The sequence below is a fragment of the Pyxicephalus adspersus genome, chromosome Z (genome assembly GCF_032062135.1).
Source record: "Pyxicephalus adspersus chromosome Z, UCB_Pads_2.0, whole genome shotgun sequence".
In the NCBI taxonomy this organism is placed as follows: domain Eukaryota; kingdom Metazoa; phylum Chordata; class Amphibia; order Anura; family Pyxicephalidae; genus Pyxicephalus; species Pyxicephalus adspersus.
Window position 1 is genome coordinate 63,038,683 of NC_092871.1, and position 25,870 is coordinate 63,064,552.

Below are 25,870 nucleotides of genomic sequence, written 5' to 3' on the forward strand. Positions count from 1 at the left end.
GAGGGGAATAGCAGAGTAGAATGAGTTCAGTAACCCTAACCAAGGAGGAACCATTAAGGACTTAAGTTTACTGGCGAAATAATGAGATGTCCCATGCCACCAATCTTTAACATGTCTCAGTGTACAGGAGAGGTACATGCGCACTTCAGGAAAATTAATACCTAGGTTTTCCTTGCGACAAGACAATTTGGCCCTGGCTATTCGTGGTGTCTTCCCCTGCCACAGGAAAGATACAAAAGCAGAGTGAATTTTTTGTACATCTGAATGTTTCAAAAGGAAGGGGAGGGTCTGTATTGGGTAAAGGAGTTTGACAAAACTTGACAGTGGCTCAATATTGATAAAGGTAGGTTTTTCCAATTGGTCAGTTCCGCTTTGATTTTGGTTATCAATGGGGAGTTAATGGCATACATGACAGGAACACTACGTGAGATTTTGATGCCCAGATAAGTCACCTGGTGTTTAATACCAAGAGCTCCAATACCCACTGCTGCCATCATGGGAAGATTTGAATTAAGGCTTAAGTTATTCACTTTTGTCATAAGTTTAATGTTGATAAGTTTTTTTTTTTCCTTTTTTGTAATACAAATTGTTATTTTTGTGATGAGGTGTCTTGGTCAAATCAATGATGAGAAATGGGCCTAAACTATTATCATTAATAAACAGGATTTATATAGCCCCAACATATTATGCAGCGTTGTACATTAAATAGGGGTTGCAAATGACAGACTAATACAGACAGTGATACAGGAGGAGAGGACCCTGCTCCGAAGAGCGTGTTGTTAACCGTTAGAAATATGTCAGGGGGAGATTTGGAATTTGAGGGGGGAATGATGATGAGTTTGGTTTTATCCAGGTTGAGTTTCAAAAATCAGTCAGACATCCATGATGAGATGGCTGACAGGCAGCATGAGACCTTATCCAGGACTGAGGAAGACAACTCAGGAGTGGACAGATAGATTTGAGTGTCATCAGCATACAGTTGGTACTGTAAGCAAAAGGAGGATCTGAGACTACTGAGGAGGTGTACAGAGAACCGGTCCAAGGACTGACCCTTGGGGAACACCAACAGGGAGGAGTGGGCGAGGAGGAATTACCATTAAAAGAAACTTAAAAGGAGTGGTCAGACAGATAGGAAGCAAACCAAGAGAGAGCAGTGTCACTGATACCAATGGAGCGCATGATTTGTATTCGAAGGGGGTGATCAACAGTGTCAAATGCAGAGGAAAGTTCAAGGAGAAAGAGCAGGGAAAAGTTGCCTTGAGACTTAGCTCTGATGAGGTCATTGGCCACCGTAGTAAGGGCTGTTTCAGTGGAATGGGCAGCTCAAAAGCCAGACTGGAGAGGGTCAAGGAGAGAGTTGGTGCTCAGGTAATGGGTGAGTCTTTTGTAGACAAGGCGTTCAAGAAGTTTGGAGATATATGGGGGAAGGGAGATTGGATGGTAGTTAGAGGGTAGGGAGGGGTCAAGTGAGAGTTTCTTTAGGATAGGGAGAATTATGGCATGTTTGAAAGCTGAGGGGTATTTACCAGTAGAAAGCAGGAGGTAGAATAGTTCGGTCAGGGCAGGGGCCAGGGTGGAGGAATGGGCACGGAGTAGATCAGAGGGAATTGGGTCCAGTGGACAGGTAGTAGATGGAGATAAGAGAAGAGACTTCGTTCACAGTAACAGGGCTGAGGGAGGCAAGTGATGATTTACAGGAGGAAAGGGTGGGTATGGTTAGAGTGGCTCAGTGAGCAGAGACATCATGTCTGATATTGTCTATTTTATCTCTAAAGTAGGTGGCAATGTCTAAAGGTGCGTACACACTTAATTGTTAGGAAGGGGGTTGCGTGGGTTGTAAGCTTGAGAGGAAATGACTGCGGAGAAATAATTTTGCTTGGTGACAGTGAGCTCAGTGTTAAAGCTTTGTAGCTTGGCTTTGTAGTCCATGAAGTCACCAGTGAGGCCAGATTTTCTCCACTTATGCTCAGCTGCATGAACAGTCTTTTGTAGGTGTTTGGTGTGAGTGATTTTCTGCGCTCAGCTGCACGAAAAGTCTTTTGGTGTGATTGTTGTGCCAGGGTCGGGGGTTGGCAGGCGGGGCTATCGGAAGGTGGCAGGGGCAACTTTATCCAAAGCCAAGGAAAGAGAGTTTAACAGGGTGGCAGCTTCATCTGGGGAGGTGATTTTGGAGAAAGTGGGGGTTAGGGACGCAAGGCAGTTTAAGAAAAGGTTGTGGTCAAGGTTATGGATATCTCTGCCATAGACCAGGTCTGGGGTGTGGTAAAAGGGGGCAGGAGTTTGAAAGGGTGAAGGTGATAAAGTTGTTATCAGAAAGGGGAAATGGTGACCTGTCAAGGAGGGTGAGGTTGCAGAATTTTGAAAATACCAGGTCTAAAGTGTGTCCGGCTATGGTTGTGGGGCCATTGATGTTCTGTATGAGTCCAAATGAGGAGGTAATGTAGAGCAGTTTAACTGAGGAGGGAAGGTTGGGCTCATCCACTGCAACATTAAATTCACCAAGGATGAGGGTGGGCAGGTCATGGGAAAGAATGTGTGGGAGCCAGGATGCATAATTATCCAAAAATTGGATTACTTAGCCAGGGGGGTAAACAACCTCAACAATGAGGGGTAAAGGGCTAATGAGTTGGACAGAGTGGATTTCAAAATAGGTGAAAATGAGAGAGGCTGTGGTATGTACAGTTAGGTGAGAGAATGAGACCAACATCACAGTGCAGGAGCACAGACAGAGAAATAATGAGTGTGAAGGAGCAGGGAGACAATGAGTTATCAGACTGGGGAGGACAGGGAGTAGTGCCAGCAAAGAGAGAGCAGGGTGAATAATACATTTTTACAGATAATTGCAAACCATGGGCGTACATTAAACAATGTGGCAAACTGAAGTCCAAGAGAAGCAGTCCAGTAATATGAGTTCAAGTGAGGCTTGTAAACTTGCTGAGTTCCAGGAGTGGGATATGATGATTCATTCAAAGAGATGGTTTGATGAAATACCAGTTTAGAATGGCAGCAGCAGAGGATATGTTGGAGTCCAGGTGGATAAATCAGTCCAAAGGCAGGAGATGGGAGTGGCAGAGTAAAATATGTCCAAATCTGTTCCAAATCCTGTGTCAATTCCCTGGAATAATTCCCATTGCACTTATAATTTGGCCCTTAAGATTTGGGCACGTGACAAACTAATTAAATATTTCTATACATGCAATTTATAAAAAAGCTTTGCACAGAGCTGATTGTGTGAGTGCTGCCAGTAGGAAGTGGACACCAAGGGCAGGTGGTAAGTCTGTCTGCCATGAAGAGCAGTTCCACCTGGCGTCCCAGTGGGTAATAGAAATTGTGTTTAAGCTGGCCCCATCTCTGTGCACAGATGCACACCATGGGGTGTCCAGCTAAGTGCTGTCACTGAGGAAAGAAAGTTCTCAGACTTATAATAACATTACAGAGTCTGCAATGGTAACCAAAAGAATGAGATGGCACATAAGTGGGGAAGAAAACATTTTTTTAGGATGGGTTTAAGAAAAAAAAGATACTGAATCTCTGTTTATAATATATATGCTTGGGCAGAAGTCTTTTGCTCCGTTAGTGAATTTCAAAAAATGAATAATTGGTATTGCTGATGATTCTGCTGGATATGCAGTGTCTGAAAGAGAGCCAAAGACGGGGAGGGATGATCCTATTGGTGGTCACAATTTTTTTTTTTTTTAATAAAAAATGAAACTTCATATTGAATGCCTAAAACAGACTGATGATATAGTTTTTTTCAAGCCTTCTGAAAACACCAAATTCTATAGAAAGCTGGTCTTCCTCAACTGGTTCCTTGTCACTGCCTTATCAATATGTCTGGCTAGCTAAGACTGTGATTGGAAGTGTCAAAATATACAACTTTATAGCATTTTAGCATACACTTTGAGGTATACAGCCCATATGGTAGTCTGTTTATTAACATAATTCATAGCAATGGCCAAATCAGAGGTGTCTATGGTGACACTTGGTAAATGTGTGCTTTACTACGTGTTACTGTAATGGACAGTTTGCATTGCAGTGCTGTTTATTTTAAATGGCACCCAGTGCACAACCAAGTACAAGAGTGCAAAACTTGCACTTTAGTGCACCACAATGAACAACATTTTTTTAGGGTACCGACAATCCTTTCAAAATGAAGCCTTATCATGGGCTGCCTTTATTTACTAAAAATACGTCCTTTCATGTAATGCATTAAAATTTTGAAAATAAATGGGTCCCAAAAAGACACCATTATGCAGAAAAATGTACATGCTGGCATTGCAGACTGGACTAATAACTTCAGTACTTTATCCATAACAATATCACTGTGTCTGCTGCATCAGAGCTATTTAGAAATTACTGTATTAAAGGAATATCAGCATGACAGCAAAGCAACTAGTTACCAACCTTAAGAAAATGGTATGGTAGGCTCTATATTTTTCTCAAAAAAGATTCCTGTGAAAAAAAAAAACTAATGTCATTGACAGAAACCCAAAGTCCATAGATACTGGTCCTTCTGTAGTGGTGTATGAGCCAATGAAAGGAACTGCAGCAGTAGAGATCATTGAATCCCCCCCCCCCCCCCACATATCTGGAAGTATCAAATACAACTGGCAGATGTAACTCCGCTCTGCAAAAGAGAGCAAAAATAGTCACAATCATCACTTTTGCATGTTGCTTTTCTGTTGTTTTTCTTAGGTAGAAGCAGGGTAGTTTACCAGGAATATCAACATTTGTACCCAACTGAACCTTCTGTTTAAATCCACAAAATGTATTCTAGGTGCCTCAAATAAATGGGTACTAATCCTGGTTTGTACACTTTAGAAAGCAGCCACAGCTGAAATAGAAGTGCCTATGTCCTGCCAGCATGCTGCTTTGGGGAAAGCAGTGATCTCTCTGCAGAGGTCAGACTTTTAGCTTTGCAAACCTTTTGACATCCACTCATTGGAAAGCTTGACATTGGTGTTTCAGACATCCATAGAACAAGGATCATTCTTTACAGCATGCTAATACAGCACAAGGCTTCCAACTTGGGTCTAAAGATAATAAACTTTACGACTTTTTGTTTTGTTGCACCCTGAATGACTTCATCTGAAGGTTCAGTTTGAGGTTCCAATTAAGGTTTTTCTTGCTGCAGTTCTAAGTATTTATTACTCTGCGGCCTGCATACTAAACTCAATACCCCTCCCTTCAAAAAAAAATCTAGCAGTTTCATCCTGCGAGTTCTCGGAAATTTCCGGAAAACCTATGCTCTGCTTCGTGAAGCCCGCAGTCGGGAGTGGGCGTGCCTGCCGCGCTCTGCCCTTCGTGTTTTTCCGGAGAATCTGCAGAGGGTGACGTCAGCTCAGCGAGTACAAGTAGGGCGAGCCGAGCAGGACGCTTTCAGACGAGGATCTGAGGAGCAGAAGCGAGGAAGCTAGATAACAAATCCTTCAGAGAACCGGTGAGACCGCACCCTTCTGCCTTCACACCCCCTCCCTACTACATCGAACTCCCAGGTGTGCCTCTTCCCCTCTTAAAGAGAATTCCCTTTCATACGCTTGTGAAACCATGTCATGGCAGCCCGACGTGTCCCTTCTAGTTGCTGTGCAATGCATTTATTGCAATGATATAATGTAGTTTTAGAAGCAGCTGTACAGCATACGGCTATAGTATATGTATAGCTGTTAATCCAGCCAATAAATAGCCAAGCAGTGGCCTTGTATACCAGTTATAAATGAATGGGAGGCAACTGTGTTAGCATTGTCCCTGGAATCATCCATCGCTCGTACTGAACAGGACTGCTGGTGGGGTATTTGCTGTCTACTACAAGTGATGATATTGCTGCCAAATAACCCTGCATTTTTCTAGTAATCCCTTATTCCTGTGTGAATGGGGTGGTGAAAATTATTAATTTTGATTGCTTGGGCAACCATTTTTACTGTGTTATTTTATTATGTCGACCTATTTTTTTTTTCTCTAATGGTGAATATTGAACACAACCAGCTTTATGTGTCTTACAGGGTCCTTTTTTTTTTTTTTTGTAACAATTAGATGAAAGTCAGCATACTATGCTTTTCATGCCAGATTGTAGATAATTAGGTTGGTCTAGTGCATTGTTTGTACCGCTCTCTTTCCTTCCTGAGTAAACAATTCTATTTTTATCCTATATCTCTTACCCACAGAGCATGCATTTTTAATCTTGTTACCAAGGCTCCTGGCAGCAGGATCTTAACACATTTAATGCCCTCCTGGATATTTAACATGGATGGTTGCATTGTTGAAGCCAGATGCTGTATTATGCTTTGGATGTTATAGGGCGTTAGCTGCAGGAATGTCATTCAGGAAAATATTAGCTAGGCCAGTTTCTGTGACAAGAATATGCCTCTTGCACCCTCCCCCCACCCAGTCTGTATTCTAATGGGTGGATTGTGATAGACAATTACCCTTACAGCTGATAGTATATTTTTATCATGTGTTTTTTTTTTTTTATTAAAAAAGAAAAAGCTGCAAAAGCAAAATCTGGTGCAGAACAGAATCAGCCTTGTTATATAAAGAAGCATTGTAAAATCTTTTAGGTCTTTAGTGAATGTGAAAACCAATATAATTGATTGCTGTATTTTATCTTTACTATACTAAACTATTTTGATATAACATATTACTCAGACGTGCATTAAATCGGGGTTGTAAATGACAAACAATGACACAGGAGAAGGAGAGGACTCTGGCCAAAAGAGCTTACTATCTAATTATATATACACACATACATATAGTACTGCCCAAATTTTATATTTTGATAATTGTGCTTCCTAGTACCCAGGAGGGAAAAAATATATGTGGCTAAAATAATTTGTGTTGTAGGGCAGGGCAAAGTGCAGAGATGTGGTGCCTACAAACAAAAATGCCTGTTCTGTCTGCATATGATTAGATTGGACACAGTTATCTATCTGCCCTGGGGTAGTAGCAACAGCCCCCTGAGAGAAGTCAGCTCTCATTTGTTCCTCTTTTCTGCTGACCAAATAAATGTTTGCCTATTGCAAACCTGCTTGTTGGCAGGACATTGGCAGTTTTATGGTTCATCACTTTCCTTCTTTATAGACAAAATATGCATTTGCCTGATGCAAATCTGCATATTGGAAGATGAATAAAAACTGACAAGCAGCATAAAACTATATTCAATATATTCTTCAGATGGGACAATGAAAAAAAAAAATATTTGTATTGCATATTGGCTTTTATAGATTTATACCTGGCTTTTATCAATAATTCCTAATTTATCTCTTTATCTCTCCATTATTTAATGTTCTATTGACATTTTAACATGATTTGCCAGAACTGTAAACTATATGCAGCATATCCTGTTTCATTGAATGCATAGTTTATGCTGGAAAATGGATTCTGACCTTGACCACACCCAAGTTGAAGGAACACTTGGATTATAATCTGCATCCATTTTCAGTGTTGCACAGTCACATACTGTACTACAGTCTGCACTTTTATAAGACTGCTGCAATATTCCAGGAAAATTTTCCTTATTTTAGCCACTAACCGGATTTCATCCTTTTAACCCCTATTTTACTTTAGTATGCTTTATTTTTAATAATTATAAAGGTCCTGCACAACGCTTAAAGCCATTCATTGACTTTTCTGCAGAAAACTATAAATGCACACTTTTTCACATTCTTTCAAGTTTTCATCTTGTCAAAGTGACAAGTTGGCCACCCCCTAACTAACCTGGAAATTATGTCTAAACATGTAGACGTCTGTGACCTCTGTCATGATGCATTATGTGGGATAGTTCATAAATCTGTAGAAGTAATACGACCTTATTTTAGCCATTAAGTAGACAATGGCTTCTGGCCTAAAATCTGTAAATCTGTGATTGTCTACAGAGGTCACATATTGCCCAACAGGATACTGTCACTTCCCAGACCAAGTGTACCCTGTTGGGTTGGTAAAACCATCATTTAGTGCATCCGTTGCCAACCGGTGGGGTTATGTTATAATGACATCACTCTAGGGGAGGTCCCCCCCCATTTTGAGTGACACCCGGCTCTCTGTGCATGCATAGTCGGGAGCTGGTGATTTTGTTGGTTCGCAGGACTAAAAAGGCTGGCAACCACTGATAGTGCCCTAGTGTTACTAAAAAAAAGTCCTAACACTACTACAACCAACTGTTTTAAATGTTATCCATTTGATTGCAGTAGTTTTCTTCTTTTTTTTTTTTTTTTTTTTTTTAATACATTGGTGGAATAAGGTTCAATATGCCTACTAAAGTAGGTTTCTGAACATGTTTTTTTGCCTTTGGCCTAATACCGGTAATGTCTATATTTTGTTAGATGATTAAAGCAGATTGGTTTTAAGCAGAATACTTTATTTTTAGTTTTTTCTGAATTGCCATTTATTTAGGATTTTGTGCAAGTGTTGTCAATACATGTTTATAAAGTCATTCAGCAATTTGGGTGATCCATTCTAAAGCCACGTATTGGTAACTTTTTCTACAAACCTTCAGTCCTTCTCCATGCATTCCTTGATGGGATGAGGTTATTATTCCTCGCTGAGTGCAGGGGTTAAATTCTGGTCATGGGTAATTGGAACTCATTCTATGGATTCCAGACATACTCTGATATCTAAAGTGAAGGCAGCTGGACTTGTGGTTCCAAGCTGTATAGAATTCTTACAGTTGTCTAGTGTCATATATATGAATTGATGGTTACCATTAAAAGTAAAGAAGAAAACTTTTATATACAGTATTGTAACAAACAACCAGTCATGTAGAGGTGCTTTAACAGACCAAAAATGAGATCAACCATTGACCAAAGTATACATTCCTTTGTCAATCATGGTGAAACATCTGCCCATATTTGGTCACTTTTTAAAATCTGGAATGTGACTTAAAATATGTTGAAAACTTATCAGTCTATCTATTGGCCTAATGTTTAATAGTTTTCTTTAACACTTGGGATGCATGCTAAATACCCATACGTGTTCCCATGGTTAAATATAAAAATTACGTTTCGAAATTGGGATTATAAAATTTTGTATCCCTTTGGGACTATATCGGTGGCGTCTCATTTGCAGTGTTGCAGGCATGTGCTTGTGTGTTTCCATATGAGTCTCCTACTGTAGTTTTTCTAAGATGATTTATTCTGTGTACTGAAACTACAAATTGCACCATTCAAAAAATATTCTTGCATGATTTATGTCAGATAGAACCACTTGCTAGTTTTGAATATTTGTGAGGCTCTACTTTACTATGTTGTTCCCAAAATTTTGTGTTCAAGGTTCTTTTCATTTAGAATAAGAAACCCAAATGCAAAAGGACAACACTGGTGCCTTAGTAGGGTGGAGTGGTAAATCTTCATGTTGTAAGGTTTGCAAAATGGCAACTAGCAAGTAATTACATCTTTTGGATGGTGCAATACTTGGAAGTGGACCTGTCAGATTCAGATTGAGCATGTGGTGATTAAATGTATGAATAAAGGTAACTTATAAATGAAACTCTATATACGGTTTCAGAAATATTAAATCCTAAAAAAGGCTTTCACCTTTCCTTTAAATGTTGGGGTGAGCACAACTATTCAGCCTTAAAGGGTTTCTAGAAGACCAACTTGATGTACTTATCAGTATAGTGTTCTGTTTGGAAAGTGGTTATTTGCAGTCAGCATCACTTGTCTTCTCTATAGGAAATTGCATCTTCCAAATCATTAATGGTAAAGAGATAGTTTGGTGCAGTTAAATGTTGCTGTGCTGGTTCTGACACCGCACCTGATGCATTAGGAAGAGACCTTGCTACAGGACTTTTCTGCAGTACACTGGGTGGGGTTTAGATCTTCACTGCTGCAGAGACCACAACATGTTACTGCCAAATACCGCACTGCTTATATAACCATTGAGAACACAAAAATCATTGAACATTGCAATTCAGAAGCAAGGTTTTCTTCTATCTATATATATATATATATATATATATATATATTTTTTTTTTTTATTAGCATATTTTTTTAATATAATTTTATTTAACCGCCACAGTCAATTCTGTCAGTATTTGTTTTGTTCACTTCATGTTTTCCTGTCTTTATTTAGCTGTTGTTTTGTAGCAGTTAAGGGCACATGTAAAACGTTGTATTTAACATGGAATAGAGTTTTGTTCTTTTTATTTATTTTTAGGATTGCACAGTTCTCTGAAAATATTTTCCTTATTTTCTAAATATATTTCCCATTTTTTTTTTTTCCATGGCTATATGATGGACCTTTAAAAGTTTAAGTCTATTGAAAATGATTCATTTTTATGTTTGCTCACTTCTTTTTAGTAGTTCAACTCTGCCTTTCTTATGATGCTCTTCTGTCCATAATTTCTGTTACAGCTCACTAATCCTCATTTAAATTAGTGTAACTAAACACTCACACATCAAGCACTCTTATTTGAGTTTGTTAAAAGTACAAATTTTATGTGCTGTTTTCTTAACCTTGTGCTGCTCACCTTGATAAGCCATTCTAAAATGGCGATGAAGGAAGCTGGTTTAGGACTACATACCCTGTGCTTCCATGTTTATTGTACACCCTTTAAGGATCCATTGATCTCCTGGTTTCGACTACAAACTCATACAAGTCACAAATACCCTTCATTTAACCTTCAGTATATTACATTATTGGTATTAGGTTTAGATTTCCTGGAAAATAATGCATAAGAGATTCAAACAAAATTGAAAACTTAGAAAAATAAGTGCACTATTAATGAATATTTAATGACCCCTTCAATCTTTAATTTAATTTGATGAAATTCATTCTAGGTGCATCTTTATGAAAGGTGCTTCAGTTATTTTGTTTTTAAAGCATCCTCATCCTCTGCCGAAAAGCCTGGCCCTGTGGTCAGCTAAAGAGTGGGATCCTTGCTGTCTATGTTGAAACGCAAGGACAGACTATGCACAATTTATAGCCTGTAGAAAATTGTAGATCAACCTGGAAGTTGTCCATTTTCAGGGATTTTTTGATTCATGAGCTGTGAATGCAAAACAAGTTCTACCTGACTAGATGTCAATTTATTACCGTAACCCTAGAAAAATATTTCCAAATGATTAGAAAATCATATGCAAATAGGTACCCTTTGTGTTACAGATGTATGATTTTATTTCTCTAATGCAGAGCTCAACAACGCACAAATGTTTCTACCCTCCTCATGTTTGATGTAACATTTGGCTCCCTTTAGGATTATTGCCACTGCACCCACCCAGGTAGCAAAGGAGTTTATGAAGTATCTGCATTACAGCAGGATGAGGGGGCAATATTACTGAAATCAAAGAGCATGACTTGCAAACCAGAATCTCTGCTGATAGCAAGCTGGCATTTTGTCAATGCCCAACTGAGCCAGCAGCAGAAAATTGACTATTTAACCACCTGACCGATAAGCCCGATCTTGGTGCTGGCTAAAAAAAAGTTACTATTTTCGATAAGCCTGAACTTTTCTCACTGTATGAAAATACAGTGAGAAAAGTTCGGGTTTATGGATCACTTGCCTTGTCTCGCTGCGATCGTCCATCCGTCGTGTTCAGCGTCGGGTGTCCTCTCCGGGAAGAAGAAGCCGGCCGGCTTCTTCTCCCTCCGTTCTGTCCAGCGTCCATCGCAAAAAAAAAAATACTCACCTTCTCCCTCCGGACACGTCTTCTCGTTATTAAATTATTAAATTTATAAAATTTTGGACATATTTCGGTGAGTTATGTGGTAATTCGGTGAATTATAAGTAATTATTGAGTAATTCAGTGAATTGGAGCCTATAATCCAAAATAAATTTCCATGCAAAAAATGTAACACTTTTTGCATGGAAGTTTGGAAAGAATTAGAATACCCGGCAAAAAAAAAAAAAAAAAAAAAAAAAAAAAAAAAACACCTTTAATCCTTAAACACAGTCCCACTCTGTGATCAGAGTCATCACTCTGTGGGTGTCCGGAATCGGGTCCTGCGTCGTCTGGGCATCCGTCCTAAAGCCGGCGCTTCGGGCACAGCAATCGTTATCTTTTCTTCAGGGTTCTTCATCCTGTCACCTGAATCAGGCGCAAGATCCGGTGATGTAGGATGAAAAAAAATTTGCCATTGTGATATCAGCAAATTTTGTCATCTTATGTCACAATCAAAAAGGCTCCTTCTGCGCATGCCTGAGATGCACGCTTTAACACATTTTGCTGAGAACTATCATTTCTAAACTGTTCTTGTGCACATGCTGGCCTGTCTTCCATTCCTTATTCCATTTCTGATTCTCTGATCAAGAATACAAATCAGAAGTTCTGACTTTACTTGCTGCACACGTCACAAGTTTTAAAAATCAAAACTAAGGCTTAGTCTGCACTAACATTTTCCCCAGCTTTAAAAGCCCATGTTTGACATTCCCAAGCATTCCAATGGGCTATTCTACACCAGGACCTTTCCTTGAGGCATGTTTATGAGCGTTATCCATAACGTTGCAATGCTTAAGAAATTAAGCGTGGGGTGAACACTGGAAAATGCCCAAAAAGAGGGTAAAACGGTGCCATTGATTTCAATGGGGTGTTCAAGTCATAGTTCTCCCCAGAGGTTTTTGGCCAGTTGCTCCGCCCAGCTGATTTGAATACCCCGCCCAGCTCTCCCTTGGATGCACGGATCTCAGTGAGGCTGCTCTGTGTCATCCGTTCAGAGGAATGCTTCTGCCGATGACAGGTGAGCACACACAGTTCAGCCTTCATGTGAAGGAGACACAGGCAGCCCCATCTCATAGCACAAGCTCGGATTTCTGCCTGTAAAATGTATCCACCTCTATCTCTGCATGTGAATTCTGCATGCTCACATCTCCTAAACTCTTTCACAATGACCTGTAATTTTCAGGGTGCACATGGGACCCTCATAGATACTAGTTATTACAATTTCAGCCCCCCAGCTTTAAAGAATTTCAAGATATGGGGCTCACAAACGTAAAACGTTATGAAAATTGAACTTTGGGATTCGCTGTTTTAGAGGAAAGTGCAACTAGGAGTCCTAAATTGAAAGTGCAAATTGGGGACCCCGGAGGCACTAACATAGCAAGGAGCATTGAAGTGGGGCCCCTAAATATATACCCACCTGTCACAAATCTATATATGAGACTACTGTCTGCTTCTCTTCTTTGTACACCAATTTCTCTGAGGGTGGGGGTACAAAACTGAAAATATAGCTGCAAGTGGCGGGCACATTCTCCCCTTACAATCTCATTACTACAGCATCATTAGAACATAAAACACTCTGCCCATCAAAATGGGCTTCCGTGCCCTGTTACACATTCCTGTCTACCTAACTAACATTCTGAACTTCAATTGGGGAATGGGGAAGTGTAAGAAACCAAAAATATAGGTACAAGTGGGGAACATCTATGACTAACATTCCCTAAAACTTCATCACTGCTATCATTAGAAAATGAACTCTGCCCACTAAATTTTATTGAGGTTGAGGTACAGGAAGGTTACAAGCGTGTGTAACAAGGAAGTGCATTTTGATAGACAGTCTTTTTTTATGTTATAATGATGCTATGGTGACGAAAGGTGATCGCCACATGTGTCTCCCACTTCCACCTATATTTTTGGTTTCCCTGCACCTCTTAATTCTGGAGAAATTGGGGTTTGAGGTAAAATGCAGACAGATATGTGTAACAGAGCAGGCAGCAAATTTTGCTAGGTAGAGATTTATGTTCTCATAATGCCATAGTAATTACATTTTTAAAAGGTTTAGCCACAAGTGTCCCCCACAGTTTCAGTTTCCTATGCCTCCACGTGTACCTTAAAAATTTCAAGTTAATACAACCAACTGTTTAGGAGATCTGAAGGTTTGAACACAGCGAGTTGTTAGGCTGCAGAATATGACAAACAGCTTTTACACTCACATTGCTATCGCACTGCGCTGCCGATGACATTACACACTGCGGATAAACGTCACAGACAGTGTTTTTATATAGAATATGGGCGGTGATGAGAGGGGGTCACTGTCTGTCTTGTCCCTATCTGATATCACATGCATGATGCTACTAAAGCAGCGCCACATTTTTAACATTATATTAAAGAGTGACTTTCTCTGTTATGTAATGGAAAAATTTTTTGTTTTTACACTTTTGTGGAGAGGACCTCTCCCTTCAGTCTTCACTTCCATTTCGGTGAAGACCGAAGGGGAAATCCGCAGCCTCCTGGGATTTTTGTGTCGGATTTCTTATAATGTGAAAAAAAAGTGTACAATCTCATGCATGCGCAGTGCAAGGCAGCATTGGACGTACAAGTGAGGATCAGAGAGAAGGTGGAAGCTGAGCCAGCATTGGCCTGCTGGGCTAATTTTGTAAAAGATTCAAGTGAAGAAAAATTATTTTTTCACTTTAACTAAATATAGACACAGGAGCACATCTGAAGTTAGGCTGAATTCACACTGGCAGTAAGGTTACATTTGTCCATTCCTCATGCCAGGAACCACTACTGCTTAAAAAAACTTCTAGCTCTGAAAAAAGCCCAGCACTTACCGCCTGTTACCAATCCTAGGTGCCCAGCACTTACCGCCTGTTAACAATCCTAGGTGCCTAGCAGTTGCCAGAAGTCACTCAGAAGGGGTAAATGTTTTTTGCTGCTAATATGAGCTAAGCCTAACTTGTTACGCCACATTCATTATACTATTACACTACTACAAAGGATTACACTCTTAGAACTTAGAACACTAGTAAGTTGGGTCACAATACACGGCATAGTACAGTTGTGGCAAAATACAAATAATAGAAAAATTGGATATACTAACGGGGCAGGCATTACAAAGTTGTAACAAATAATTAGGAAAAGGTAGAACACTGAAACAATAAGAGGTTACTGATTACCCATGGCATAAACAACTGGGAGCACTAAATTTGCCGTGTTTTGCCACACCCCCTTTTTTTACCACCCAGCTACAGCTTCCTACCACCCGGCTGGAAAATATTTCTGGGGAGAACACTGCCAGTGTTAATAAGTACTTGAAACGTAAACTTGTTAAAAACTTGGGAAAACATGGCATAGATGTTTTCCAGCGTTTTAAAGGCAAGCTTTAAAGCGCTAATAAAAGTGCATATAAATGCAGTAGGAACATTTACATGCGTTTTTAAAAACGTCTGTGTAGACCCAGCCTAAAATCCCTACTGTTGGCTGGTGTTGATGTTTGGAGGGGGCGGGCATTAATGCCATGTTAATATTTGTCTGTATTTTAGAGTTGGGATAAGGGGGGCAGAAAAGTTTTCAAGTTGGTGCTAAAAACTTGTTCACACTGTATATCAAAAGACAGAAAATGTCTAACTCAATAATATAGGTCAATAGTTTATCACGCGGTGATAACAAAGTTTGCATCTTTACATAAATAAGTTGGCAGTGACAGTTCCTTGGTTCTGCAGTTTCCCAGTTAATAAAATATTGGCAAAACCACAGTGAGTCATTTTGGATTATAGCATTGACAAATGTGCATTTCATGTTGTTATTTCATTATTTACTAACCAAAATGTTTTTCCACTTTGAGATCTTGTTACGTGGAATCTGACATATTTTAGCTAATGGCACAAATCCCTGCCAGTTCACTAAAATGAAACCAGCACTCTTGTTAAGACCCACACAAGTGATGTGACAGTTTAAATCAAAGATTGTGGTAAAAGTTTTAATTCAGCACAGGCTGAAAAAAAATTGGACAGTCATGAATGTTCGTTGCTGTGTAAAACAATTTCAGACCCTGTCAAGATGCCTTGATTGAGCTAAGCAATATTGTTGTGATCATGGGGAATATTTAAAACGGCATGAGTGTAGTCTCTGCCACTAATCTGCATTTTTTTTTTTTTCCTCAGATCTAAAAATGCTAGTTACCTAATCTGTAAAAATGCCAGCACAATGGAATATTCTGGTCTAATGTGCTTCTCCCATTTTAAAGAGCTCTATGTAGCCCATCCAGTAGAAAGTGCTAAAGGATTGCATTGCAATTCTATAAATACTAAACGCAATGTCGTTTATCAGGCGTTACCTTGTCTCTGCATAGCAGAGAAATTGCTCACATGGTGCAAATGTTTAATACGCCATGAATATTGTTGAATGACAGCAGCTGTAAGCTTGGCAAATGCAACCAGTCTGTACACATGGATTGGTCAATAATCTTGCTGAACTGGCTGCATTGTAAGGTAGTCATGTGTCAAGCCAGACTGTCAGGTACTACAGTAGCAGATTGTGTCTTCCATTCCTGGGAAGGTGTATACTGAGGTTTATTCAACTGTAAGATGAAAATACTCCTTATGAGACACCAAATTCCTAATTGGAGAGCAGAGTAGATTCATTAGAGGGTTGGTAATACTGATATTTTTTTTTTGAGTTTTTTTTATCAAACCTAAGTTATATAAATCAAAATTGGTACGTAGAGGAGGTTTGAAGAAAGAGGTTTGATGCTTTAGGGTTCAATGCAAAAAAGTAATTATGTATTTGTACATTCTTGATCCATACATAATTATCAATACAAATTTATCAAATTGTATCCCAACTATTGTTAACATTCACAAGGTTGGGATATTCATTTTAGACATTAATTTACTATCATAGAGTTTCGCCAAGTGTTGGCTTCTTCGGGGGTTAGTTGTTGGGGAAAGCTGTATGATTTCTATGTAATGTAAACAAAGTAGAACAACATATAAAGACTTATATCTTAAGTATAGTCAGCAAATTACCATTTCTACAGCATATCAGTGTGTGTATAGTAGCAAATCTGCATCTAGTAGTGAAACAGCATATCAATCAATAATATCAGTAATAATCCACAATCATGTTTTAGAGATACATAACTTTCTCTGTGTGTAATATATATATATATATATATATATATATATATATATATATATATATATATATATATATATATATATATATNTATATATATATATATATATATAAATTGGGTAATGACTCCATCAAAGATACAATGCAAAAACAGGCTAACTGGTATCTTTCATATCTGATAATGTGTTGTTCACATGTTATTTTACCAATTTATAAATCCTAATTTATATTTTGATAAGTCCAGTGTTGCATTCCCTTTGTTAGTTTGAATCCAGACTAAAAAGTCCAAAAATAATAAATTTATTGGTTTATTCAATTCCTTTACTTGTGTTTTTTTATGTTTGCATTGGGAGCACCAAGTTTAGATGCACACAGGAGGTGCATGGTTTCCAAGTGTCCTGGATCCTATCAGACTGTCCATGAATTTTGGGTGCCAAGTGTCCGTGTACTAAGGATTGTCAATTTTGGATAATGGACACATGAATGCAGGGTGCCAAGTGTTTCATCACTGCACTGAATGTTAGGCTATTGGGGGGGCAGACACCACCAATGGGGGGCTTATTTTACTCCAACTGACACCAACAATACAGAATTTGTTTTATCCTCCTAACCCTTTGCTGCTTCTTATTAAAGAATGTACCACACTTATGATTTATCTTTTCATCCATTATGACTGAGCACCTTGGACCAATGGCAAAAAAGGAACGCCTAATGTCCCTATATGAGACATTACTTTTTAAATAGGGACTACTATGTCTAGTTAACGGGTCCCAACATCCCATGAAAGTATAATGAGAAAGACCAAAAACTATAAGATTGTTATCTTCTTAAAAACTAGCTTACAATAGAACCTCCTTTTGCTGAAAAAAGTATTTTTCTTTCCTTGTTTTACAATTAATGTACATACAGGGGGCGGAGCCAACTACTAACCACAAGAAGGAGGATTAGGAATACTCCTTAATCACAAATTTATCCTCCTGATTTATAAAATGACCTTTTTTTTAATTCCAATGATGGAGCTTAACTTTTTCTACAGTGTGTTTACCAGGGGCTAGTGTGTCTATACACACACAGTACTGTATAGGAGAAAAAAAATTTGACCCTCATGCCATACTTTATGAAGTCACACACTTATGCAGGGTGCTTCACTCACTGAATTGCAGTAGTAAAAGCACATATTAGACGATTTAAAGGAGTGTTTTCTGGTGAATTTCGGCTGTTTTTACTAATATTCAATACTTCTAGAAGTCTAGATGATAGATCTAGAGAGTTCAGAAGTAAAGGGTTTCTCTTATCAGCTGCCTACAGAAGGGAGGGGTCCATGACACGTTCCATTTCTCTAGTACTTTGTTCCCCCATGCTGTTTGGAATTCAAGCCTGGAGACTGCAGATAGACGCTGCTAAGACATAAATACCCATGCAAATAACACTGCACAAAGTGTTCGTTTCAGAGTCTTTATCGATGTTTGCCTTTTAGGGTATATACACTACACATTAAAATTGTTTTTGCATGTAGCTAAGTTTGCTCAAGTAGCACTTTGAAACATGGGGGGTATGAAGTTAATTTAATGTATTTATACCACAACAGCTATCAGTACATTTCAGCAGTGCTCAACCCAGAAATTTTTTTTTAAGCTGGGTGGGAGTAAATTTTAGGCAGGTGGCAGCCCCTGTATTGTGACCCAACTCATCAGTTACTACCCAAAAACAGCTGGGTGGTTACTGTAAAGTGCCGGGTGGTGTGCCCGGGTAAAAGGGGCTGGGGAGAACACTGTTTCAGTAAGCACAGTTAGAACAATATACATTTTTTCTAATGCATGAATGTTTCCCTACATTGTATTGTAATTAACAAGCAGTTTAAAACCATAGACGTTTAATGTGTTTAGCCTTTCTCTTGAGATGGTCACTTTGTGGTCCTGCTCAGTGTTTCACTGCCTTTAGATAGAAAATGCTTAGACAGGCCTTGCATCTATTGCAAATTTAACAGTCTTCTCCGATTCGTACATATTGCTAGGACTGTAATGAATACAGACAAATAGGAATGAGGCTTTAGAATGTATGCCAAGGGTCAAAGTTTTTTTCTTTTTTTTACAGTTCTAGGCAGGGCCACACAGTGGATATCTTCAAAACATTTAAAACCGTAGGCAGTGGAGGTCTGCTATATACAGTTATTTGCTTCACCCTTTAGGGAGCACTTGAAATTAGGACTCTCATGATCATAACAAGTTTGGTATCATTAGGCTAACCTAATTGTTGGGCCCCCTACACCAGAGGATACTTTGCTTGTATGAAAAGCCACTGCTGATCCTTGTTTTTTGGCAACAGACACGGTGAAGTCAGACAATCTGACGCAGGAAAGATCAGTCTATTAGTGCTGCCACACATCACTTCTAGAACAATGATCTAGTCTGCTGACTGTTACAGATAATCTTTTATCTAGTTAATTCTAGCATGGAGACCAGGATTATCAGCAGGCATTCTAGAACTGCACAAGCATTTCCAGTTCATGAATCTTCCTTGCAAAAGCAAAGCCCTTCTTTCCTGCACTGTATTGCTGTTTAATCCAAAAACATCTGTATTTATACATTGCCAAAAGTCAAAAATGTCAAGAACACATACAGTATTAACATACTCATACAGTATAAAAAAACAAATTAGTGGCCATCAGCAAACTTGGGTGACCATAGCATTCCATGTCCAAGAATCCTCGAATTCATGTTTCTAATACACATTGCAAAATTAACTATTTATTGGTGTGGTTTAAGACATTCTTTTCAAACTACTTTTCAATATGCTGCTTTTTTTTAAATGAGCACCCTGATGATTATGGCAAGTGTCTGTTCCTGACACAGTCCTGGTTGAAATTATGGGAAGCCATACCAACACAGATTGCATAGTCATGGTCCATTGTTGCCACAAGTTTTCTTTTCTTTTGTAATGTATATATTATTTAGGGACATTAATTCATATGCATGTCTTGCTGTGGTATGTCGTCGTCTTTTCCACAATCCATAACTATGTGGCTATATGAGAAGGATAAAAAAAACAAATCCAGGGTTTGTGTTTATGCTGTGAAGGACTACAGTACATCCATCTGCTGCATTCCTGATTCAGTGAGACAATGCTCAGGAATGGGGGCCCTGTTAAGTGTGTGTATTTCACTTGGTGAGACCTGAGAACTGTACTTGTTTATAAACCCTCTCACATAGGATCTATGTATTAACCCCTTCTGCAGACATTAACCTTAAACAGTTACTCCTGAAGAAAAAGCTAGCTGTGCACATTATTTTTGCATATTTGCAAAAGTTTGACCATTGAAGGACCCCCTGATTTTGTGCATTACCAATTGTCAAATGGATTCCCTGTAATGTATTCAATTCTAAGGTCCACTCAAGGCAATCTTTTCAATTGCCATTAACAGAGGCTTTTTGAGACATGATGAGACTTTAAATTATTAGATAATTACTGCTCCTGCATCCTTGTAATTCTGTCAGCTGAGCCCCTGGGCAGCTGCCTAATTTGCCCTACACTAAAACTATTGAAACAGATCAAGGGGATGTAACCTGTAAGCAAAAGTCATTTTTAATTCATTCTATATGCCAGACTGGCTGTCTGTAAACCCCAACATTTACTATGAACCTATTCTTTTTGAACTTCCATTTAAAGAATGAATATTGGAGGTAATGTGTGCATTCTGTACTCCTCCAAAAAGTGCTGTGTAAGTCCTGCTTTAATGGACTGCTTTGGGGTAGCCTGTGTATATAATTTTTTTTTTTTTTTTTTTCTTGGAAGTGAAAAAAAAATACTTCCAGGTATGATGAGCATATCACTTGATACCTTTCCTCCCATATTACCGGACCCTTCCTTTTTGCTCAGGAATCCATTTTTTCACATTAAGTTGGGGATAGACCCAAGCCCTATGTAGATCAGAGTCATGACTGAGTTTATATAGTTCTTCCTTTCTCTGCCTCCATGGGGGAGAAGGTAAGGCAAGGATGTGCTTTGTTTACATACCAAGAAAAATTCACTGTTTACTGCACTAATCCACTTCTTCAAGCCACAGTAGGGATGTATCCTTTATCTTCAAAAAGATATTTACCTTCATTCCATTTCTAAAGGTGCGTACACACTTCCAATTTTTATCGTTCCAATCGAACGACCGATTGGGCAAAAAATCGTTCGTAAAAAAAGTAACCAACGACACCGACGAACGAGGAAAATTGTTTGGAACGACCAGACCGGCGGATCGGATTGGGCGACGATCGTTGAACATCGTTCGTGTGTACGGTCGTTCGTTGATCGTCCATGTTCAGAGCATGCGTGATGAACGAACGTCCGTTCACTTTCCTGTCGTGCACATAGTTCCTCTCGCTTAAACGATCGTATCTATTGTGTGTACAATATCTACGAACGATCGTGTCGTTACCTCTATGTGCAGGATCAGTGCTATACGATCGTTCATATATATCGTGCAGGAACGTTCGTCGTTCGTTTTCCAACAATAATAATTGGAAGTGTGTACGTAGCTTTAGTTAGGAGAGCTTCATGTAAAGTGACTCTTATGGTTGGTGATGAAGGACAGTTTATGTCAATAATCCTAGGACAGATCTCAAAGTGCATATTGTTTACTGTAGAGAGGTGGGCCAAGTGCTTTTTCTTGGTGCTCCAAAAAAGTTCAAGCTAGAATATCCAAAGGGACATAAATAAGACTGAAAGGGGAAATGTATGGAAAACCTACCTGTACATTACATCATAACTTTGCGATTGCTATGCCTTATCTTCCTGTGATCAGGGCAGTGGAATGTTGCTGGCTGTGTTAATCTATCCAGCCTGGAAATGAGAGCAGCAGGGCGTTCTGAGGGCGTTGTGCTGAGGTAAAGAAAGGGGGGGGGGAGTCTAGGTGTGGCCAGCTAGCAATGGCATGTGAGTGGAACCATCTGTCTTAATGATTGTACTCTCAGCTTTAAGCTTGCAGTTGTCTTGAAGATTTTGCTGGACGCAAAGCAAAAATAGGTTGGTACGTCTGACATACGCAGAAAGGAATTCCACAAGGTGGGGCTGGGTCATTAACTGAAAATGGTGTAGCTCAAATGGATATTTAAATGATCTTTGCTTAGTTTAAACTGAATAACCATTGTCTGATTTTATTTATTTTTAGAAGATCCAGTAATAGGACCTGAAAGGAAAAGTTTTGATCATGTGTAGATGTGATCAATCTTTCATCTCTGCTTTTATGCATGCATCATATAAAATCATATATGATATGTAAAAGATGATCCTGTGATCAATAACTCACAATGAAATTTTCTGAAGTTCTAAAAATCTTGCTCAGATTTAAATTTGAGTATTGTTCATAGCAAAGAATGGCAGGTTCATTATCTAGTAAATCCAATATTTACATTCATAAAGTTTTCTCTTTTCAACGTTAGTTTTCATTGCATGCATGCAGGGTTTATACCAGAAAGCTGTTTTGTGATCTGTTTGGATGTTCAACAATTTCATTGTTCCAGGAATACTACAAAACACTGTTTGTTCTTAGGTAGATCGCTGAACTTTTGGTTTGAAAAGTATGCAGATTTGGTACAAGTAACACACTTTTAATAGTTTAGTGCATCTAAACTGACTTAGTGTTAAAGTTTTTGATACATCTCTTGACTCTATATAACTTTCTTCCTCATTATTTCACTGTACTAATTTTTGTGCACCAGAGCTTAGTTATCAGTTTGCTTTTTTACTCACTGCTCTTTAATATTTTAGTTGTCCTGTGGTCATTGGAAACCTCATTAGTTGAGTTTTTCAGCATAGATATAAACAGAAATAAAAACGGTGGCCTTTCCAGCTCTTTCTCACTTTTTAACATGAAGTCAACTGTTATTTATCTTGCATTATTTTTTTTCCTGTTGTCCTAAACAGAAAATGGATTCAGGGGGATTCAAAGTGCTGGAGACTGCGGAGGACATCCAGGAGAGAAGACAGCAGGTTTTGGACCGTTACAGGCGGTTCAAGGAGCTCTCCACCATCAGGCGCCAAAAACTAGAGGACTCCTATCGCTTCCAGTTCTTTCAGCGTGATGCTGACGAGCTTGAAAAATGGATCCAGGAGAAACTCCAGATTGCTTCTGATGAAAACTATAAGGATCCAACCAACCTTCAGGTAGGTGACTGACACGGAGCTATTGTAATATGGATGCTCATCCAGTTCTCAGTATATGTGCAGAAATACCTTGAATGTAAGAAAAGTCTAGCTTTATCTACAAACAGGGAAATAAAGAAGTACCTAGACATGGAATGTTGGTAAATAATTCTTACCAAGGCACTGATGAAAAGGTTTTTTTTACAGGGAAAACTTCAGAAACACCAGGCATTTGAGGCTGAAGTCCAGGCCAATTCTGGAGCTATTGTTAAACTGGATGAGACTGGAAATCAGATGATCTCAGAATCTCATTTTGCCTCCGAGAGCATCCGGGTAAGCATCTTAAAAATGTCATTGTTTGCCAACCTTTTACCAACTCTACAAACATTTGTACAACTCTAGAAGCATGCATTCCCAGGTAATAGAAGGGCATGTGGGGAATAAATCAATGGAGGATGCCTAGCTACAAATTCTGTATAAACCATTTATTGTAACTGCAAATTAATGAGCACAAATGTGCAATAATTAACCTTCATTCCTCAATTCGGTCATCTTCATTCTTAAATGTAACAATACAGCATAGTTCTGTCGGTTATCCTATTGTTAAAGAATACCTGCAGGAATTTAAATGATAGATCAAATGTGAGGCGATCACTTTCCCTTACTAAATGAAATGCGTTTTAGTTGGCTTTGATTAATCACCCCAGTTATTTATCTTCATGTGTAAAAGTTCTATTCCTTTGGAAGTAATATGCATATGACATATAGTAAACCTTGTTTTACAAATCTCCTCTTGCCATTGAACAATTATGTTAACACGTTGTTTCAGTCCATATTCTTTGTCATTAGTTGATCAGTAGTATGAGGAGCCTTTGAGGAGATTTCAATATTTTTACATCTCAAATTTCCTGTCCAGCTCTTTGTTAAAGAGGAACTATACTCAAAAATGCGCAAAAAAAAAAACACACACTTACCTTCAATCCCACAGGGCAGTCTGATCCCTGGGGGGGTGTCAGGACGTCACGGGACCAGATGCCAGACATTCAGGACCGGCGCTCTGGCCGCTGCCATCTTCGTCTTTTTTTAGTTCTTCATCCTACGTCACCCGACCCAGGCGCGAGATTGGGCAACGTAGGATGAAAAAAACATTTGCCGATCTCTGCGCATGTGTGAGATCCTCAAATTTTTCACCTTAAAAAGGCTCCTTCTGTGCATGCCCGAGATGCTCAGGGCATGTGTAGGAGGAGTACCCAAGAGCCTCCCAGGATGCTTGACTTGGGTATCCTGGGAGGCTTTGTGCTACCATTCATTCTCGACTTCCTAGGCAGCCGAGCATTAGGGGGCGGTGCTGCACCTTCTTGTTTTGTTTTTAAAAAGGATGTTGCACCTTTTTACCCTACATAAAGGGGTTCTGTACCCTTTTATGTAAAGTTAAAAATTCTCAGTATAGGTACGCTTTAAATACGAGTATGAAGTCATAGCACTTCCGTTCACATCACTCTTCTCCCAAGAGATAACAGAACTGTTTTTCATAGTTACCATTCTGTATGCATTAAGAAGACTTGTTGTCAGAGACTAAGATTAAAGTGATGTCACTTTCCTGTTTACTGGCTGAGCAGTGAAGTAGGAGAAACACTCTAATAAATCGCTCCTCTTTTTTTGCTCTCCTTCTGTCATCCTGTTTCTGTAAGCTCATGTGCATGCAGCAAGCACTGATTGGCCCAGTTTGGCCCTTTCCATTCTCTGTCTTAATACTGGCGTGCAGGAAATGAGGAGCCTGCCTATACAAATCTTTGTAAATACTTGTGCTTTGGTAAACGGAGGAAATCTAATATCCATTTTTACAGAACATTGCTACCTACATTTGCTTAAATTGTTATGGAGCTGCTGTTAACAGGTAATTAATTCATGTGTCTTGTGATTCAGTCCTTCACGCCATACCGGACAGCACAGAGACCTATAGTGACCTGTGTTCAAGTTGGGGCTCACATTCGCGTAGGTGGAGGTGTTGGGGTGTGCAGTGATGACCTTTTTTCTTCTGGTGCATGTTCTTTCTAGCCTTGTGCATATTTTTTCCTTTCTGTGCTACATTTATTTGTTTCTATTGTTTAAAGCTCAACTCCAGGCGCAGTAAAGAGAAACAAAATTGTCTTCCCCTCTCTTCATAAGAAAACATGTACTGTATTTTCGGGGAAATGGGCTGGCACAAAGTAAAACTCTCCTACTTCCCTTGCCTTACAATATTCTTGCGAGTTCTGATAAGAATCATAGGACAACTATATTAGATCTCTGACAATATTGTCCATGGTATTACTCCTTCACTCTAATTGGTTTAAGACCAGCAGCCATATCATCCGCCAGAACTAACACTAACACCTATCCAGGCTGTGCTGATGAGTGGAGAGAGTGCAGAAATGTAGAGAGCAAGGGCGAGCATTACTGTGTGGTAGCGCATCCCCTTGCAAAAAAAGGATTTTTCATGGGTAAGCGAATAAAGGGTTTTGTTTAGGTTTGTCTAGAGTTGTCTCCAAATATTTATAGACAAAAAACTTTCTCTGGCATGTTATTTTCTCCCCCCCCCCCCCCCCCCACCATGTGTGATTGTAGCACATATTACTGATCATAGCTGCAGCTTTTGAGCCTTCTTTTCTTTTTTTTATGTGAAATGGGAGGGATTGTTGCTCTTTCTATGATAATAAAGGGTAATCATCAGTTGTTTTCATATAGCCTCTGCCATTGCTAACCCGTTTATAAGTTTAAGGCTCCAGGGCTTTAAACCTGTCCTCTGCTACTAGTGTGATGCTAATATATTAAAGCCATTGAATTCAGAACCATTTAGCTGTCTGAGCATGCATCTTCAAAAACAAATTTGTAATAGTGGAACCCCTAATTGTATTCTGACTTGATTTTCTTGTCAGTATTACTTTATCCAGGTATTGCCATTTATATTGTAT

At 39.1% G+C, this 25,870-nt stretch overlaps 1 protein-coding gene across 6 annotated transcripts in view; it reads left to right on the top strand.

Annotated features, from left to right (window-relative positions):
• The first annotated feature begins 5,311 nt into the window (after positions 1-5,311).
• Positions 5,312-25,870, top strand: part of SPTAN1 (spectrin alpha, non-erythrocytic 1) — a 71,019-nt gene continuing 50,460 nt past the window's right edge. For 4 of the 6 annotated variants that reach the window (XM_072431812.1, XM_072431815.1, XM_072431814.1 and 1 more), the window contains exons 1-3: positions 5,312-5,440; positions 22,698-22,937; positions 23,124-23,249. In XM_072431812.1, coding sequence (XP_072287913.1) covers positions 22,701-22,937; positions 23,124-23,249 — 363 coding nt within the window. In that variant the 5' untranslated portion in view covers positions 5,312-5,440; positions 22,698-22,700. Of the gene's footprint in view, positions 5,496-22,697; positions 22,938-23,123; positions 23,250-25,870 lie in introns of all 6 variants that reach the window. The other 2 variants (XM_072431818.1, XM_072431813.1) reach the window with 2 other exon arrangements.